Source organism: Sinohyriopsis cumingii, chromosome 12 (assembly GCF_028554795.1).
Source record: "Sinohyriopsis cumingii isolate HCF-2022 chromosome 12, ASM2855479v2, whole genome shotgun sequence".
In the NCBI taxonomy this organism is placed as follows: Eukaryota; Metazoa; Mollusca; class Bivalvia; order Unionida; family Unionidae; genus Sinohyriopsis; species Sinohyriopsis cumingii.
The window spans coordinates 35,062,345-35,084,092 of NC_142972.1; the positions used below are offsets into that span (position 1 = coordinate 35,062,345).

General features: G+C 36.1%; 1 protein-coding gene across 3 annotated transcripts in view; it reads right to left on the bottom strand.

Annotated features, from left to right (window-relative positions):
• Window positions 1-21,748, bottom strand: part of LOC149786241 (uncharacterized) — a 111,232-nt gene that overhangs the window by 36,992 nt on the left and 52,492 nt on the right. For all 3 annotated transcript variants that reach the window (XR_016424894.1, XR_016424893.1, XM_089976613.1), the window contains exons 5-9: window positions 18,739-18,840; window positions 14,893-14,984; window positions 12,575-12,687; window positions 5,425-5,830; window positions 1,968-2,206 (exon numbers count right to left, since the gene is read on the bottom strand). Coding sequence is in view for 1 of the 3 variants with exons in the window: in XM_089976613.1 (XP_089832739.1) it covers window positions 1,968-2,206; window positions 5,425-5,830; window positions 12,575-12,687; window positions 14,893-14,984; window positions 18,739-18,840 (952 nt within the window). In the remaining 2 variants the exon portion in view is untranslated. The remainder of the gene's footprint in view (window positions 1-1,967; window positions 2,207-5,424; window positions 5,831-12,574; window positions 12,688-14,892; window positions 14,985-18,738; window positions 18,841-21,748) is intronic.

Consider the following 21,748-nt stretch of genomic DNA (forward strand, 5'->3'; position numbering starts at 1 on the left):
GACTGGATATATTGAGGGAAAAGGATCACAAGACCAAATCCCAGTGGTATATGGCACAGGATAAGACTGTACTGAAGCTGGAAACATAGTCAAAGGTCAGGTGACTTCTGGTCTTTAAGTTCAGTACTAGCTATTGGAAGGAACAATCACAATTGTCGGTATCCACATCTTTATGAGATGATGCAATATCCAGGAATGATATAGGTGTGCCTCTATACCATGTTTGTACTGACTGGGTGTCAAATTGATATATCTGTGTCCAAAAGCCAGGACTGGGCATACTGGAAAATATATCACTGTACCCAGTCCTGGAAGTCAAAGGCATCGGTGTAGGCTGTGGCAGAGATGGTGTGGTCTGCAGCAAGCTGGTGTCTGGTGCTAAAATCCAATACTGGCTAGCCCAGGAAAGATTACGTTAGCCAATCTTGGAATATGTTTGTATTGATGGTGTATCTACTATTGGTCCAAGGGGGTCATCATACAAGTATCTACTACTGGCCCTGTAGCTAGTGCTGAGAAAAGCTGTCCTGTGTGCAGCAACAAGGGTGACAGCAGGGACTGCGATGTGTGAGCTCCTCATTTTGGCGTAGACTGCAGAATTTTCATCTCAACATGTGATCTTTCTGCCTCCAGGGATTTTGACAACAGGAAGATGCCAATGAAGGTGTATTAGAAGTAATGCTAATGGTGTCCATATCCTGTTTTATATGCTTCTTGGCTCTTATTTTTCTTTGCATGGCCATGATGGTCACCTATACATCCTCAGACTAGCAACAGCATATGTCAAATGTATGTCCTAAATTGTACCTGAGACATCTTACATGGGTAGTGAGATGAATATTCAACCAACTAGAACTGTTTGTACCTAACATACTGAAAAATCCTGATAACAGAGTGGACACCTGTAAACAGAGAAAGCAGAACAAAGGCAAACACAAGCATCATACTGAACTTACTGTGAACGGGATGCTATGAAGGAAGAAAAATGCACTGCGAAATGATCTGCATGACCATTTAACAGAATAATTGCTTGACAAGATTCATAAACGAGGTTGTGCAATAAGTTGAATTACAGTATTATATACCAATTGGTGGCCAATTAAGATGGTACCATCAAGCTACTAAATAACAAAATTAGACAAAAAAGGTGCAAATTATTAAATTATGATCAAGATAGAACAAGAAATAGAAAAATAGTTGGAGTATAATTCCCTACGTGAGAAAACACCAAAGGCATGCTTAGCTAATGAAAAGGCACAAGAAAATTCTGCATTTGTGAGAAAATGCCAAAGGCATGCTTAACTGATGAGAAGGCACAATCTAAATTCTGCATCTGTGAGAAAACGCCAAAGGCATGTTTAACTAATGAAAAGGGAAAAGTAATTTCTTCATATGTGAGGTCCTGATAAAGCATTCTTTCAAGCACACGTGGAGGTAGTAACTGACATTTGACTTAATTTAGGCATCAATCCCTCTATCAATGGGATTACCACTCTTGTCTGACTTGGCAGGCAGATGATATTTTAGGACTTCTGTTGCTAAAACAGATCAAAATCTATGACTTTTTAGCTTGGGATGATGGCTTTGCAAGTTTGCTGATTATAATCAAGTAATGTATCTTAAGAACAAACATGAGATTTAGTGAATATTATGATATATCAAAAGATTAATTGATTTCTAAATGATTATGCAACATCATTACAGATTCCTTGTGCACAGTTACAAATAGATACTATTTAAACAGCATAAAACATGTTCAATATCAAAATTACAGTGTTAAAGAAGACAAATTTGGCTCATTTTCTTCTGCTGTTTCAAAAGCATTTATTTTCTTCAAAACACAACATCCACAGAACAGGCAGTGTAATAAAACAAGAAGAATGAGGAAAACAAATGAAATCTGATCTAATATATCAAGCTCTTAAAACAAAGACCAGCAAAATAATTGTCATCATCTTAATTAGTACCTCATCTTCCATTCTTTCCCGTCTGGATTTTGGAAAAACAGGTGATGAACCACGTTTCACAGCAGATGCTATAGGGAACATAGGTGAGGATGACCTCTCTTCTTCTGCAACAGTAGATAGGCTGCTGCTGCTGCAGCTGTCTTGATTAAAAGAGTCAGGCTTTGAACTTTCTGCAACAAGCTTTAATGCCACTGTTTTACTGCCTGGTTCATCTTCATCTGAGGATATCATTACTGTTTCTAAACACAAGAAAGAATTCTCATTGGTTACAGTTAATCACAAGAATTAATTTTATTATAATGACAAAAGCTGAATAGAGATCATTCATACACAACCTGGTCTGGATCTAACTAAATGACCTTGAGCCCAAACTTAACACTTAGTTCTAGAAAAAAGCAATATGGTTGGCATGTATGCTTCACATACACATGCCATTTGAAATATGTAATCCAATCTAATCAGTCACTGCTCTAGTGGCTTAAGTGGTTAGAGCGTCCGACTCGGATGCATTAGGTCAAGAGTTCAAAACCTGGCCGAGTCGCAATTATGAAACTAGTACTAGCAACTGCCTTGCTAGGTGCACAGCATTAAGAGATTAGTGTTAGGACTAGTTGGCCTGGTGTCAGGATAATGTGACTGTGTGAGACATAATTCCCCATGCTAGACATTAATATAAACTGCTACAATGCAGACATCCTAGCAATATCACTGAAAATTGTTAAAGCTACATTAAAAATACAAATCACACACACTCTAATCAGTCAAATCAAATATTACTAATTTAGGTAAATAATATTAGACATGTATTGGCATTGAAAGATGTCACAGAGAGAGAGAGATTTAAACCACAATGTTCAAACATGATTTATGTCCACCCTACTAAATATCAACCAACTCTTTCTTTTTTAAATTTTCACTCTGTATTCTACTGAAATACATTATTTGCTGAATTTTACGAAACTTGTTGGTTTAAACCCTTTTCTGTTACTTAGTTTAAGACCACAGAGGCGTAACAAATGATTAAAACATGAGCTTTACAAACATTAAATTGAATCTAAGTCAGCAAAATCTGAAGTATAGGTCACAATGACAGTGTGCTACACATCAAGAATCTTCTCAGCAAGTTTGATGATTCCAGATATAACAGTATTATACAGCAGATAAAAAAGAATGTGGCCACAAGCTAAATTCAAAAACTTAACATTAGCCAGTGATAAATGTAGGTCACAAATACCTTCATTTGTTGTCAGGGTGTGGTACTAACAGAGATGCATAAAATCATCCAGTTTGACAATTCTGGCATGAACAAATCTTGAAACTGAACCCAAGTCAGTGAAGCATAAAGTATGGATCACACTGAGCTACTTTTATGACAAGAGTGTGGTATTCATCAAGCCCCCCATCAAGTGTCTTGAATCTTTATATAACAGTATGTACAAATGGAGCTAAAAACCCATTTTAGTTATCAGCTAAACACACAATCTTAAACTATGCCAGAAAAATTTGAAATGTAGATCAATATTTAGTCATTACCTTTTTTCTTAAAAGATTAACAATTACAGCATAAAATAATGAACTTAATTCATAAAATGTAGCCAAAGTCTCTGATGCATGAAATATCGCTTGTAGTGAGCTACTTTTTTGTGATAAAGATAAGTACTCACCATGGTATAACAGTCTATATACAGGGTTACAACAAAACCTAGTTGGTCATAAACTAAAAATAATACCCAAGTCAGTAAAATGTGACCTGTATTTCACCATGACCTTTTTTTATTGTAAAGTTGTAGAACTGACAGAAATGCATCTAGTGTGATGATTCTAACATAAACATAACTTGAGAAATAAATATAAACACAGTTTAACCAAAGTCAGTAAAGCATGTTATTTGGGTCATAGTGACATACTTTTCTGATGAGTGAGTAGTTTTCATTAAGATGCACCCTTCACCAAGTTTCTTGAATCTAGATAAAACAGCATGATTAATCTGTACAAAAATCCCTACTGGGACATGAGCAAAACACACAACAACTTAACCTAAGCCACTGAATTGTGAAGCTAAATTCGTTAATTGTTAAGTTAAATTCGTTTCTGGTATGAGTGTGGTACTAAAGGAGATGCATAAAATCATATTGTTGATGATTAAAACATGAACAGAACTTGAGACAGAAACTTAAAACACAATTTAATAAAAGTCACTTAAGTGTAAACTGCAAGTCAATGTGACCTGCTTTTATGTCCTGGGTGTAGTATTCATCAAGATGCATCCCCTCACAAAATTTCATGTTTCTAGGTATAAGAGTATTTACAGTATGCAAACAAACTGAACTAGATGTGCTTTTTTAAAAATTGCAGAAGAGAAATTGATGTCATCACAGAGGGCTCAATAATTCAGTCTTAACTACAACACAACTTCCAATATGTGGAGGAAGAATTGCTGTCATCACAAAGGATTTTATAATTCACCATCTTAACTACATTACAACTTTCAATTTTGAACAAACATCGTTTGAATTGGTTCAAATCTCACTCACAATTGAACAATGGTTAGTCCATTTTTTCTGCATCTACCACCTGCCTCCTAGTTGAAAAAACAAGCTGACTGAATCTCTTTTTGGAGCAGTTTCCTACCTCCTGGAGTATGGAAATTATTTAGAAGGAAACCTGATTATTCTTGGATATGTCAATTTTCACTTTGACTATCCTAGAAATCCATACATATAAAAACTCTTAGATCCTATCCACATTTGCAACCTCAGTTATCAAACCCACCCATAAACATGGCTACATTTTAGACAGGATTCTTCCAGGACATGATGATAATAGTCTTCACTGGTGTCCTATCAACTTTTATCAGATCACTTCTATGTCATATGCCATCACACGTTATCAGTCCCTAACCTTCCATATCTGTTACTACTACTAAGAGAAACCTTCACATGATAAACAGAACACAGCTAATTAATGCATGACATCCAATGAAATCTAACATCTTCATTTTCTTTTTACTTTATGGTTTGTTTTTGTAATCTTGTATATGTTTTTACATGTTATGTAATAGTGTAAAGTGCTTAGAGTTTCTAAAGATCAGGCGCTGAACTAAGTCCATATTATTATTATTATTAGTCTATGAGAGTCACTGCTTAATCTACCAATCTACCAAGCAAGGCAGTTCTGACAACCTTTGTATGTGGATCAACTGCTGATCTCAAACAAACCTAAACAGAAAAGAAAACAACTGATGCATAGACTACAAATTTTGTATTTAGTCATATGTACTCAGCAATAGATTACAGAAATGAAAATGGTTGTAAATCTTGACCCGCTCCCACCTCAAAGTTTTGAAAGAGTTCTGGCATCCAAAATCATAGTGAAAAGATGGTCATTTGGACTTCGTTATGCATTGAATCACTAAAAATAGAAAAATATTGCCTTTTTAAAGAAGCAGAGAACTTACCTGGTACAAAAGTAACATGTCTTCCTCGTCCCCGTCCAGCCCTTACTCTTCTTCCCCTTGGAGTGTGAATGGCCTTCACTGAGACAGGGGTGCCACACCCTGTACTGAGCATTTCCCCACAAGTGCCAGTAGATCTTTCTGTCATTATTAAAATCTTACTATCATATACCCGAGTCTTTTGCTCCGATTTGTTTCCATAAAAAATCTTTTTATCTATTGGATTATCTGATTCTATTTTTGTCACACCTGTATCTGTTAAATTTTCTGATTCTATCTTTGCCCTTTTAAAATCCTCAGTGAAGCGTTTTGTTTTATCATTGAATTTTCTTGAGCAACGATCACATTTGATCAAACACGAACTATTGTATCCACAGAACTGGCAGATGGCAAACGTATTCTCCACAAACTGAAAAACATACAAAGAAATCAATATATGATGTACACAAAAGTGCAACCACTCACCACCTATTTATTGAGTATTCAATTATTTATTCATTCATCTGTGATTAGATTTTAGTCAGGGATGTTCCAGTAAAAAAAACTTGGAACCCAGGTAAGGCATTCTTTTCAGTGTCCAGTAGTCATCCACAGATACTATTTAGAATTCTGTATCATTTTCACATGAACCCTTTTAGTAATTAGAATAACCTGGCATGTTTTTTTTTTTTTAAATGCCATCCCTCAATACCGTGCAAGTCTAAATGGAACAGTCCTCATCGATTTGACTAAAGTTACATATTTTTGGATTGTTTGAACATTTAGGAATCACAAGTAGAACGGTCTTTCCAGCAACCCTTTGTGAAAAGGAAGAGATACATTAGGGATATTTGTTTTATATATAAACAGTAGGGAAAAAGTACTGAAAATAGGGGAAAAGTAGGGGAAATAGGGGAAAATCAGGATATTTTATGAAGAAATTTTGTATCAAATACATGTTACTTGACTTACCATCATCAGGATGCTACAACTCACTTTCTAGCTGTATAGTACAGGTTGCCTCTATTTTCTCAAAAGATCCAACTCCACAGCACAGAGGCCATATCTTTATATTTATAGTCAAAACCAGCATTTTAAAAAATAAAATAATCACTGTCACCCATGTAGCAGTATATAAACCAAAGTAATATAAAATGCCATCCATTTACCAATTCTAGTTTGTACTTTACCATGAAATTGTTAATGTAACAACCTTTCTAACCACAAAGGACCAAACATAGCATAGTCTGAATTATGATCGGAATGATTTTCATTTTGGGGGATTAAAAAAAAAATTATATAGAAAAAAGGACAAAAATGCACAAATATTTTGAAACTGTATGACACATCATCAAAGCATTCTTTCATAGCATCAAACTTAGCACTAGTGCATTTCTTAGATTAATAAGAGAAATCAACTAATTTGATGTGGCTCCCTCTGGGTATTGTTCAATGTATCAGTAGTCAGTTGTTACTATGGTAATAAAAAGCACTCTCGGAAATCATCATGATTATAATTATTCTACTTGCGGATCTAACACCCACTCATTACTGTGGATGTAACACCCATTGGTTACTCCATCAAGTCGTTTCCCCCGCCACTCTCGCGGAGGTGGAATCGCTGTCATCACAAAGAACTCCATGATCAAATGTCTTAACCACACCGCAACATTCAATTTCGACCACACATCATTTGAACTAGTCCAAACCACACTCACACTGGAGCAAAGGTCAGTCCATTTTTTCTGCCTATACTGCCCTCCTCCTAGTAGAAAATACAAGCTGACTGAATTTCTCTTTTTGGAGCAGTTTCCAAATCTCATGGAGTATGGAAATTTGATAGGTGGCAACCTGATTATTCTTGGAGATTTCAACTTTTACTTTGACTGTCCCTGAAACCCAAGCACATCAAAACTCCGAGATTCCATTAATGTTTTCAACCTCAAACAGTCAGTTAACCAACCCACCCATAAACATGATCACATTTTAGACTGGATTCTTCACAGACCTGATGATAACATTCTACGGTCCTCCCTATCTATGTTGTGGTGTTCCACGGGGGTCTGTTCTTGGACCTGTTCTCTTCATTCTATACACTCAGCCGCTCTCAAGTGTCATAGATCATCATCCAGTGTCTTACCAATTGTATGCTGATGACACCCAAATATACAAATCTAGCCACACAACCAAAGTTGACGCTACCATCCAAGGAGTAGAGAGGTGCATTTCTGATGTGAAATCATGGATGACATGTAACAAGTTGCAGATGAATGATGATAAAACTGAGGCCATTCTGATTACAACACAAAGACTTTCTCATTCACATCCTTTACCTCAAACAATAAATATCAGCAACACCAACATTAAATTCACACAGTCAGTACAAAACCTAGGTGTTACTCTGGACAGTACTCTCACATTGCACCAACATGTTATGAACATATGCAAGACTGGATATCTTGAGCTGAGACACATCAGCTCCATTCGCAAATATCTTTCAGTTGATGCTACTAAATACCTTGTGTGTTCGTTAGTACTTTCAAGACTGGACTATTGTAACTCAATTCTGTCTGGTTCATCTCAATATCTACTCCAGAAACTTCAAAAAGTTCAAAACACAGCTGCTCGGATCATACTTAGAGTACCACGATCAGAGCACACCTCCCTGCTGCTCTGTACCCTACACTGGCTATCCATTCGATCCAGAATTAAACACAAAATTTGTTCTCTGTGCTACATTTCACTGTCGGACTCTAGTCCAACATACCTATCTGACCTCACCCATGTGTACACACCAGCAAGATACTTACGCTCCTCTTCTGACAACCATATACTCGTTATTCCCACTATGAAAACAAAGTCATATGGACACCGTTCTTTTGCATACCAGGGCCCAGCAACGTGGAATGAATTGCCCACTGAACTTAGACAAAAGGTCACAGTGATCCCATTCAAGAGTGCTCTTAAAACTCACTTATTTCGACTGCAAGAACAAACTTAAAGACCTAATAATGTTTCCTACCTTAAATATTTTCAGCTTGTTTTTTTTATGTTTTCTAATTTCATAGTGTTTGTTTTTTGTAATCATATCATTATATATGTTTTTTATGTTATAGGTGTTGTCTAATGTTGTAAGCACTTAGAGCTCCTGAAGATTAGGTGCTATACAAAGTCCTCATTATTATTATTATTATTGTGCAAAAAATGCGGGTCAAATTACAGAAGGTATACAAGTTATGCTGCTCTCTACAACTCTTGCAGATCTCTTGGCATCCATCTGTGTACGGGAGATGATGGTGTAGCTCCAGAGTAAGTTTTTGTTTCTCTTTCTTTCTAGCTCTCTTCTCAGCTTGCTTTCTGTTTCTGTCTTCCTCGGCTTTTTGAACACCCTGTCTGACAGCTAGGCGCCAGGTGGAACGATGGTTAGCACAGCTCTCCCAGTTGTTGACAATGATGTTGGCCATCTTCATGTCCTTCTTGTAAACATCTTTGAAGCACAGTCGTGGTCATCCAGTCGGTCGTGCACCTTCTGCTAACTCCCTGTATATGAGATCCTTGGGAATGCAGTCTGGGTCCATTCTCTTGACATGGCCGAGCCAGTGAAGGTGCCTCTCGCTGAGAATGGAGAACATGCTGTTCGTGTTGGCACGTTCCAGAACCTCTGTCTTGGGTACTTTGTCCTGCCACTGGAAGTGCAGAATACGCTGCAGGCATCTCAGGTGGAAGCTGTTGAGTTTCCTCTCGTGTCTCGCATAGGTGGTCACTGTTTCGCTGCTGTAGCGGAGTGAGCTGAGCACACAGGGCTGGTAGACATGTAGTTTGGTCTTCTCAGTGAGATTGGGGTTGTTCCAGACCCTCTGGTTAAGTCTGGCCATCACTGCTGCTGCCTTGGCAATCCTGCCATTCACCTCAGATCAATGGAGAGTGAGCTGGAGATGGTGGACCCGAGGTATGTGAAGTTCTCAAGAACTTCAAAGTTGTACCCATCGATGCTGACAGAGGGAAGGGAGTCTGCGTCCTGCACCATGACATTTGTTTTCTTCAAACTGATGGTCAGTCCAAACTCCTTACAGGCATGGGAGAGGTGGCATACCAACTGCTGCAGTCCATCTTCAGTGTGTGATGTCACGGCTGCATAAGTCGGCAAAGAGCAGTTCACGGATGAGTACCTCTGTGACTTTAGTCTTAGCACAAAAACGGGTGATGTTGAACAGCTTGCCGTCAGCCCTGGCATGGATGTACACTCCCTCACTGCAGTCCTTGAAGGCGTACTGGAGAAGCATGGAGAAGTAGATGGCGAAGAGCGTCAGCACAAGAACACAGCCTTGTTTGACACTGCTGATAACTGGGAAGGCCTCTGATGTTGCGCCACTGAAGTACACTGTGCTGTGCATGTTCTCATGGAATGACGTGATGAGAACAAACAGTCGTCAAGGGGGGGGCAGCCAATCTTCTGCAGGAATCTGAAGAGTCCACTCCAACTGACTAGGTCAAACACCTTTGTCAGGTCTATGAAGGCAATACAGAGGGGCATCTGCTGCTTGCGACACTTCTGCAACTGGCATAGTGAGAAGATCATGTCTAGAGTTGACCTGCCGGCTCGAAAACCACATTGGGACTCCGGGTAGATGCGGGAGGATAGGATCTGCAAGCATGCCAAGGCAACACGGGTGAAAGCCTTTCCGACTATGCTGAGGAGGAGGGAGATGCACTGGTAATTGTTGCAGCTGCTACGGTCTCCTTTGTTCTTGTACAAAGTGACTATGTTGGCATCACACAAGTCCTGTGGGATGTGTCCCTGTTCATATCTGCTGATATCTGGTAAGCATTCTGCAAGGTTCCTCCTGCAGCTAGGTGCAACTGTGCATTTTGCTAATGTTGTTGTTGTTGTAGGGTTTAATGACATTTTTCAGCACAAAATAGGCTATACATGGTGGCCACAATAACTGGTGGAGGAATACACCTGGAAACCCCTGGGAAGAACCACCGACCCATGAGAAACTACTGGCAAGCTTTTTTATGTACTCATGTTCAAATTGCAAATGCCAGCAACCTCAATGAATTTATACCTGAATTTCTTCAGCATGCCTCCTCAATGAGCACCTGAACCAAAGATTCCTTTTTTTACAAAACATGACCAAAAGCTCTTAAACAGTGACCCCACACTAATCAAAAGCACACCTGAATGCAAGTTTCCACATTCTTCAAACTTCTGAACCTTTCATTCTTCAACAGAAAGTTTTCCGATTTGTCATCCCTTACTCTTGCTGCTAAATTTTTCCACCTCAATCTTCATCAAAGCTTGTAAAAGAGCCACCTGCCATGAACATGCCTTACGGACAGATAATCATAAAAATCCAGTCTTAGAGTATTCATGGAATCTTCCCTCTGATAAATGCAAAATCTAATGCTAAGTGCTCTGCCTATTCTCCAAAAATACCAAGATGTTATCTGAAGGCATTGTGAACAACATACAGTGCATATGGAAAACAAACTACCAACACACTGTACCTAACCTTTCTAACAAGTGTTAACAAAGAACCACACCGTCTTATTAGCATTAGGGCTATCAGTTTCTAATCAAATAGATGGAGGCAGTTGGTACTGCTCCTCTGTCAGTATGCCATACCGTACTTGTGCTACATGACTTTCTGCCATATGACCAAGCATAACTGATTTAAAGAATCAAGTCAAAACTTCTTGAGTCTCATTTAACCTGAACTGAGCCAGTCTGAGACTTACTGAATCTTACTTCTGAAATCTCTTTTTGCTTCTGTCCTTCAGCATGACCCATTTGCTGCTTAAGTCCAGATCTCCTTGCTGGGAAATAAATTGATTCTAAATAGCTTCAGCTCACCTTCCTCCCAATCTATATGCATCACATCATATGGAACTTGTAGTCAGATGGAATTTGAAGACAGGAACCTCAGTGGAATTGGAGAGCAAATCTTACCTTTTGCTAAACACTACTGATAGGGAAGATACTGAGAAGTGAAACAGAATCCCTTCATTACAAAATAATTTTGTAAGTTTACATAAAAATTTTACAAAGTGGGGATTGTAAAGCCATTTTATATAGAAAAATAGGGAGTCAAACAAAAGAGTAGTAAAAGTAGGAAAAACTAGGGCCACTGGAAAGACTAGTAAAACCTAATTCATTATTACGGTGACATAATAACACATTACACACTTGATATCCAGTGCCTTGCAAAATGGCCATAAATTACATAATAAAATTGCTGGGTGGCTATAATAGTGTGGCTATTTTTCAAGAAACTTGAATACAAAACAATTTATTGTTTTGATTATCAATAACAGAAGATATCTTTAAGTTATGACAGTTTAGCTTACCAAAGTCAAAAAAGAAAACAATGGACTATATTAAACGTAAGTTGAAAGCACAAAATTTATTTGTTATTCAGTTAATTGATGTACATCATATATACTCACTTTTAAGTCAAATGAAACAATATATACCCTGATCTGCTGTCTCATAATGTGCCAGTTGATCAAGGTCTATGTTTGTTGTTCTACTGATTACTCCTAACAAAGTGCATAAAGCTAAATCTGCTGAGACAGCATATCTGGTTCTGTGCAGTTTGCAGATAGGCTTGACTTATAAGTATACATGCTATATATGCAAGCATAAAGGAATTTTGAGGTTATCATTCATGTTCTTTACTTATTTTATGACAGATCATTAGAATGAACGTCTACCTTTTGTGACAGACCATTAGAATGAATGTGTACCTTTTATGTGACAGACCATTAGAATGAATGTGAACCTTTTATGTGACAGACCATTAGAATGAATATCTACCTTTTATGTGACAGACCATTAGAATGAATGTGAACCTTTTATGTGACAGGCCATTAGAATGAATATCTACCTTTCATATGACAGACCACTAGAATGAATGTGTACCTTTATGTGACAGACCATTAGAATGAATATCTACCTTTCATATGACAGACCATTAGAATGAATGTGTACCTTTATGTGACAGACCATTAGAATAAATGTCTACCTCATATGTGACACACCATTAGAACGAATAGAGTCAATTTTACTATTTGTGATACTTTAACATAAGTTATGAGAAAAGCAAAAATCCAACATTTTAGATGACAGCCGAGACAAATACTATTGTTGTCTGTGCACATATTGACTTACTGCCTTGCTGTCTGCAGCTTCTGTGTTATTGTCGTTCTCTGTATGTGATTTTACAACCTCATCTTTCTTAGTGCTGCTTCCTTCTTGGGTGTTGTGTGACTCCAAAGCACTTGCTGCACAAACCAAATCAATGAGCACATATATTAACAGAGTAGAAATATAAAATACATAAAAGTCCTAATACTGACAACATTATGGGCCTTAAGTGGTTCAAGTGATAACTAGATTTGTGTTTGTAAAACAAATGTGCTGCACTGCAGAAGAAAAAAAATTGTAAAGCAACAAGTTCCAAAATAAGGAAACAAATTTGAAAAATTGCTGCAATGGTATGAAAATCTAATCTGATCATGAACATAAGCATGCAAACAACCTACCAAATCTGTCTACTGTACCAAAAAGGTTTTTGCTTATTCACACGAACAAGGGTTCTGTAAAAAAGTTCAGCAAGTTTTAAAATGTGTAAAAATTGCTAAGATGATTTGTAAACTGCTTACTTTCATCTATATATTAATACATACATGCCCAGCAAATTTTATTTGTTTACCTTAATTAATTTGTGCTTAATCAAGATGAAAAGTGTTTCATCCAAAAAGTAATGTTCTTAATCATCAAAAATGAGTAAACAAAACTGAAACATTGCTAAATGGACTTGAAAATCAATTAAGTTCATCTACATGCATAGACAGTCCTGCCAACTTTTTTTATATCACCCTTCTCCATGTTTAATAATCCTCTATGTCATAAACTTAAATTTTTGTGCAGAAACCATTTTTCTTCTTTCCGTCAGTTATCTTGATCTTCTCACCCAAAAATGTATAGGCTTCTTCCTTAACCTAGATGCAAGCCATGCCCAAAGTTTGGGCCAGATCTGTGATGTAAAACGAATGTAATTGTGCAGAAATATTTCTTGTTTCAATCAGTGACCCTTGATAGTTGATCATCTGACAGATGGACAGAGCAGTAGGATCACAAAAATAATAGCAGACTCTGGTTCAGGCCAGATATGTTGTGTAAAACGAATGTATCTGTGCAGAAATATTTCTTGTTTCAATCAGTGACCCTTGATAGTTGACCATTTGACAGATGGACAGAGCAGTAAGATCATAAAAATAACAGACTCTGCCTCATGGCAGACAAATAAAAAATTACTCAAATGGTATGAAAATTAAAACAGGTCATCTACTAATGCATCGAAACATGCCAATTAAATTTCCTTTGTCTACTCTAGTGGGTTTTGCTTAATCATGATAACATGATTTATGACAAGAAAACCCATCTATAAAGTTCAAAAGTGTAAAAAATTTAAAAGCTGATGTAATTTACTCAAAATCTAATCAGATCATCTACATGTATAAACAAACTTGCTAGCAATATTTCAAGTGTCTACAATACATAGTATAATCTTGCTAACATGTTTCTTGAACAGACAGACATGTCCAAAACAAGAAACTTTGGGTCAGCAATTTTTCCCTGGTTCATATTCCATCATCACTTGAATATTCTTTCACAGTAATCATGATAAACATTAACTGCAACATATTGGCATACTAAAATGAGAGTGGTTTAAGTTAAATGTCCTTCACACAAATCAATTTGCAATGATAAACCTAGCTAGATGGACAACTTCTTTCATCCAGTGAAAAAGCCGTTTGTGTCATTTTTATTTGAACAATTCACATTCAATTATGTCTAATGGTAAATCAACTTTAGATCAAAGCTAAACTGAGAATTATTTCATTATTTTTTCTGTCTTGATCAACCATATGGATAAAAGAGGACTTTTTAATTATCACAAACGCCATATGATGAAGCTGAGGAAGACTTAATACAAGCAAAGCAAGTCTTATGTGTGTCATTATTGCATTTAAAGCATTGGGTTGTCATTTTGCAACTGAAATGACAAGAATGACAAAAAATAATGGGGAAAAAAACAACATAAATGCAGGTAGCTGGTTAGAGTTTCTTCCTTTGTCTACATGATATATACAGACAGGAACAACCAAATTTTAATTTTTCTGGGATACATGGATTTGATAGGTAGCAAAGCATTCTTTTTAATGTTAATGTGACTCATTGAATGTGTTCAATAAAGAAAATAATGTTCAAGAAAGCCCACAAACTCATAAGAGGTCTCCTGGATATAAAACTACATGCCATATCGGGACAAGTTCTATATGAAGGTCAGTTAATGTAAAGATGTATAGAAGGACATAAAACAAGTATGACAAAAAGATGGATGCTTGGTATATCCACGTTCAATACCTACCAACACAGATGTCAATTACACACAAATACAAAGACTTTAATATGAAACATACCATCAACTGGCATCTTTTGGGGAGTGGACTTTGTCTCTAATAGGTCTACTTGCTCATCATCATCAAATGTCTGTGTGCTGCCAAAAGTCTTCCTGAAGAAGAAGAAAATCTGGATTCTTTTCACTAACCCACAGAATCACCAAAATGATTTTTTTACTGATCCTGACAAAATTTCAAAAGCCTACAAAATGAAATAGTAGCCAGTTCTGGTTCTAGTTTAAGATTTTTTATTCATTAGCATCAGTTCAAAATAATAACAGCTGCACACATATTTCACCACCAAGACTCACAAAAAGCTAAAAGTTCATGTTCAAACTTCTTCAAGATGCCCTTTTTCAAAATTACCCAAATTTACTCAGCTTCTAAGGTACCAGCCTTTTTTCATTTCAGGTATCCCACTGCTATGATGTGTAATGAGCTTGCTTTATGCGATTCCAGGGGCAATTAAAAAAAAGTTAATAAACCATCAACAAACAAGTAAACTGCACACTTTCTTTATTTCTCTGACTACTCCAGAAAGTATACAACATCCTGTTTTGTACTTCAGCTATTCATGTTCATTTTCCCAGCATTTCCAGTAATTTATCTAATTCTTCTCTTAATCATCTCATGTAATTTATGCCATTTTGTTGTTGTTGTTGCTATAGGGTTTAACGCCATTTTTCAGCACACAATAGGCTATACATGGTGGCCAGTATAAATAGTGGAGGAAGAACCCAGGAAAGAACCACCACGCCAAAAAAAGCTACTGGCAAGCTTTCTTATGTACCCACACTGGCCGAGCCTGAGAACTGAACCCATGCAGATGCAGATGAGATGACAGTGATCCATAATGGTGAGCGCTTTAGACCACTTGGCCACTCAGGGCCCCCTTGTGCCATTTTGGTCATACTAATACTTACAATTGTCATCGCAATTCATGTTGAATATTTAACAACAATGAAACAAATATTACAATACCACTGTTCAATGTAATTCTGGATTATTCATTCAGTTGGCAAATGTGATCTTTTCCAACTGGTCAATACTAGTTGTATACTCTGTACCTTTCGTTATCATCAGTTAACAAAATCCATACTTGGTAACAGTATATCAGACTCATTCCACATTTGCCAAGATGGTTTTGACAATAATCACGTTCATTTACTTGATGAGTGGTTTGTCTTTTCAAACTTCTGTACAAATACCACACACTAAATAAAATTATCATTATTATTACCATCATTATGTTCTCAATGGATTTAGTTTAGTCTTCTGCACAACAGCATAATAAAAAACATATACTGTAAAGACTGTTTATTGTGTTCGGGGATACAATGTTTTCTCTATTCAAGTTCAATTTCCTCTGCCAAATTCCTAATTACTATGTATTCCAGAGGCTTTGCTGAATGGTTACTTGTTACAGCATTCAATTGGTTAAACCATTTGATTTGTATGGTCTGCCTCAATTGGTACAATTATAATATTTGTATCACTGGACATGCTGAAGACAGATAAAACAACAGCAGTTGTTTAAAAAGCAACACATAACAAACAAAAGGTACCAGGTATCAGATGCATGATAATGATATGTCATTCATAATGGCGAATGCCAAGTATCTAACATAGGTACCAGGTAACAAAGGTGTGATAATCACACCTTATTCATAGCTCATTAACTGGTACTTTAGAAGCAAAGGTTGCTGGTTCAGTTCAAATAAAGGATGAAAAGCATTGTTTGGAGTTTTATTGGTACTTTTTTGACCAAGTCATTAAGAAATAGCCTTTTAATATTATTCTATACCTGTATGATGAATAACTGAATATAGCTTGAAGTAAATATCTCTCGTGTTCATTTTGAATTCTTACATATGACTTTGCAGCTGAGGATTGACTGTATGTTCCATCAACTTGTTTTAGAAACTGCATTAATACTTCAAATAATATCTGATTAACAAGTTTCCCAACTCTCCGAGATCAACTGACAGTCAGCTTATGTGAGAGGCTTCTGATGAATAGAGAATGAAAAGAAGCCTTCTGGCTATTGTTATTAAAACATAAACCAAAACTTTGCCTGCCTTTACAGACACGTTTTTAAATAATTAATGACCCATAACCCTTATGAAAATTAATGTAACACATTCCTCTCCTCAAAAATCAACTTTTTCCTTACAATTCACAGGCAAAATAAATATCTCAAAGTATACCCTTTTACACAAGCAAATAGGAGACTATCATTTCTACTGCAATAACACAATGTTTCCCACCATCCAAACAAATTTCTTCAGCCCTCTCACCTGATGATTCAAACTGCCTCACTGTAGAATCTGACATTTAAACACCACTGAGTTATACTTACAGGACTGGAGTACAGCAAAGAACGGGTGAGACAAGAAATGTTTATACATCAATTTACATGAGTGTGTGTGTCTGATTGGGATTTTTAATGTAGCTTTAACAATTTTTCAGTCACATCGCTATGAGGTGGACACTCTAACCACATGGCCACCGGAGCAATACCAATTTACATAACACACCTTGATCTAAACAATGACTTTCTCTTGAAAGAAAAGTTTAGCTTGCATACACTGAGCAGTGACCACTGAAGGCAGTCAGAAACTATTATCTGGATAGGAGACAACTCGTCACTCATCATGGAAGACAAGTGACCATCATACATTACTTTTATATAGAGAACTTGAATGGCTGTTAAGACCACCAGGTGATTGCTATATAAAGGTGACCATTCTGACAGGTTTGCACATACATACATATATACACACATACACCTGCACAAACACACACACATGCAGATTGGAGTGTATTGGTATGTACAAGAAAATTCCAAATGTAGTGAATTCACTAAGACCAATGATTTTTCCAAGTCCTCCCCCACTCTAGATTTTTCGTAAGGGGGGATGTTTATTTCTTGAGCTGGGCTGGGGAAAGTTCTATAAGAGAATAATATCTGTAAATTATATTTTATTTAAACAATGTGTAATAAATATATTTTAAAACATAATGATAGAAACTTGCTTGTTTATCTGTATTATCAGCCCACACAATGCCTACCAATTAAACTACAGCAATGGCAACATGTCATATGCATTAGAGCTGCAAATAGCAGCAGAAACATTCCCACCAAAAATCCAAACATGAATCTCTGGCACTGCACATGATGTACATTGTGCATGCAGACTTATCGCTTTGTTAAGCCTGCAAGTGGGCTTAGATTTGTATGATACTTGCACAAGATATATTTATCTGCATAATGAGCTTCTATGGATTCATATAAATGCAAAGTAAATATCTTTTTCTTGATTTCTTATTACACCTTTAATACAATGTCAAACTTTTCTCTGTCCAAGTCATAGAGTTCCGAATTAGTGGACACCAATTTGTAAAAGAACAGCAGGTCCAAACTGGACAATGCTGGTTGATTATGGAGATACGGTTCCAGTGAGTAAGGGTAAGAAACTATCAATGAATAGAGACATTTATGCACAGCTCAACATTCACTTTCATCACAGTATACATGGAACAATAACTAACAGGAACCATTTTTTTGGTCATCACACATTATCTTACAAATTTTAACAACATATTACAACTTTTAAGTAGATTTCATCTTTAAGCTAAACAATTTTTGGTGAACATTTCTGTAAAACTTTCAACAGAATATTCACAGAACAGATATATAATTATTTTGTGCTGGTTTTAGAATTCATCAAAAATGTATGATGTTGCTTTAACTATGTAGGTATTATCCCCTTATAACATCACCCCCATTCATACAAAAATTAAATTTACTGAGTTCCATGAGACTATCATTCTAACTAGAACAGAAATAACTGAAGGTATACATACTTGTCAGCACTTAGAAAGACTCTTCCATTTGGTAGGATATTAAAATTGTCTGAGTGAGTTGCTGTTGTCTTGTCCTGGTGGTGAAAACCTCCCCTGAATGTTCTGGAAAGAAAATGCCTTGGTTTTTTTTAAAACTCATATTCATTCAAACAATCATTACAATGACTTCGTTCTTTTCCAGCAATTTCATCCTAATAATGAATTTATCATAGAAAAGATCATGCTTTTATGTTAGACAAGTAATCATCGCCATCATTGTCAAATCAGTATTTAAAAATTAGAAAATGAGACATAGATCTATACTTGAAACCTAATACTGTCATAATTATGTTTTAGATCTCATAAATATTTTCCTACATTTAAATCTCAGGATATGTAATGATATTGCACAGAAAAATATACAAGGAAATATGCTTGTACTAGGGGTGAAACCATTCATCAATATATTGATACTTTTCTGGAACCGATGCACATATTGATACATGAGGTGGAGAATCTATACAAAATGATATGCAAGTTATTTGAGATTTTGGCAGCCATGAATAATTATTAGTAATTTTTGTTTCTTAAAAGAATATTGAGAACACTCACTCACCTTCAACAAATGTTCACAAAGTGACATGGTTCATAATCTGCCCGATCCCCACCAATTCCACACTAATTATCTTATCCCACCAATTCCACACTAATTATCTTATCTCACCAATTCCACACTAATTATTTTATCCCACCAATTCCACACTAATTATCTTATCCCAACAGCATATTCAGCATAAAGGAGATGAAGCATTATTTAATAGTCGCTTTTACGCAAAGTTTCTATCTTGACTCCTCTCTTGTCTACTCTGGTAAAATATGAAAGCTACACTATCGTTGTGTCACAAGCTGAAATATGTTACACTGAATTCTCATTGGTGGTAATTGTTTGTTCTGATCCAGTGTAAACAATAACCACAAATTAGATTTTACAGACAGGAAGCATTGGCAAAGCAACAGAGAGACTACATACAAAGCTGGTGATTAATTTCTTTTCAAGTACTTAAATAAATGCTGCCAAAGCGCATAAATCATGCAAAACTAGTACCAATTAGAACACTCTGGTGACAAGGGGGAGTTCCCCTCTTAGATACAATTCTGACGGCATCTCTGCTTAAATCACACATGGGAACAAATTTGGAAGTTCTCTTTCAATGCAGAGATATTTAATCAGTGACTGACCGTAATGATGGGATAAATAAAATCAGCACATAATTGTTGAGAAGGCAGATTTCAAACCACAGAGTTTGTTACCTTGTGCATACTTTAGGCAAAAGAAAAAAAATGTGTTTCCCAATTCCACTAGTTTTAAAAATTAGGGTAGGTAGGTAAGTAGTTTTATATATATATATATATATATATATATATATATATATATATATATATATATATATATACACACACACACACACATACATATATAAAAATAACATGGCATTTAAAGTGTTGGTATAAGGCAAACTGATAAACCAATACTATTGGTGTAACAAATTGTGATATGCCAATGGTGCAATAATATGAATATATAAACATTCTTTCAACTGCAGGCCTATAGATCAATGATGAATTTCTACTCTTTCATTAATCATAAATGTCTCATGAAAATAATGATAACAAGTATTAATAGTCCCTTTTTTCTAAATGAAATTAAAATGGTACACAATTTCATCGGAATCCTTTCTTTTTTCTATTCCCCTCTCCCCTCTTGTGTGTATGGGACAACATACGGAAAAATCTGGAGAGAGCGAAACATACTGAGCTGGACAAAACCATTAAAGCTGAACTTGTATCAAGTAACCTACAGCAAAATGGTTCATCATAATAGTATGTTTACGCTTTCCTTGGGATCTATCTACAGGGATCATAATATCAATGATACATAGTTGCAATAGCCAGTCAACACTAGGCCAACATGTTTAATTTGTCAGCTACAAGGCACACATACTGTAACGTAATTAATGCTTTGTTGTTGTTTATTCTTAAACCTATTATATTGTTCTAAAAATTGATTGTTATTAAATATAAAAATCTCCAAATGGTCACCCCCACCCACGTACTCCTCTCTCTCTCTGGATTACCATAGCTAGATACGGGCAAAAATCTATGCAAATATGAAAGCTGGGGATTTTCGCTTGTGACAAATGAAGATGTCTTTGGACCTATGAATGATGGTAAAGTTTAGTCAAACGGTCCAAAGTGGGGGAGAGAGAGTGTGAGAGAGAGAGAATTTTTATAGTTATTAGAAATGTTAATTAAAGCAAAATAATGACTTAGATGAACTGTCAATATATGAAAATATTTTAATTACCTCTTTTTGATTCGTCATTTCGATTAGTTTCTATTCCAAGCTAATTTCCATATGCCAGTACGTGAATGCCTGACAGTTCAGGTTCAGTGCACTAGAAGTTAACCATGCTTGTAGTGCACTACTTTCTTCATAAAAACCATATTTCATGTTTAAATCATGAGTGTGTCTTATACTGATTTAATAGATGTGAATAAAAATAGAAACTCAAAAAGAAAACAATCAACTTATCAATTTGCATATGTGATTGTGAACAACAAGAAAAATCATGAACTACATTTTGTAGCAGACACACTTGCAAGGATGTTAGGAATTCATTCACTTGGTCAATACACAGTTGCCCAGAGCATATTTTAACTCCATTCAAAGTGCAAAGATGATTATTTGTATGTGATATAAATCAAATATATGTACAGTACAGTGTGACCCCATTATAACATGGTTGTTGGGAGCCACAGAACCCGACCGCGTTATAGACCAAACTGTGTTGTAAGCAACCAGATCATTTAGCTGAAGAAAATGTACCCAAAAAAAATTGTGGAGGGTGTAGGTAATAAATGCGGGCGGTAAAATACATGCTTCATCGGCACAGTTACCATCTTAAATTGATGCATATTAAATGAGAAATACACCTGTAGTGAAAACAGAGAAGACATATATAACAGTTTA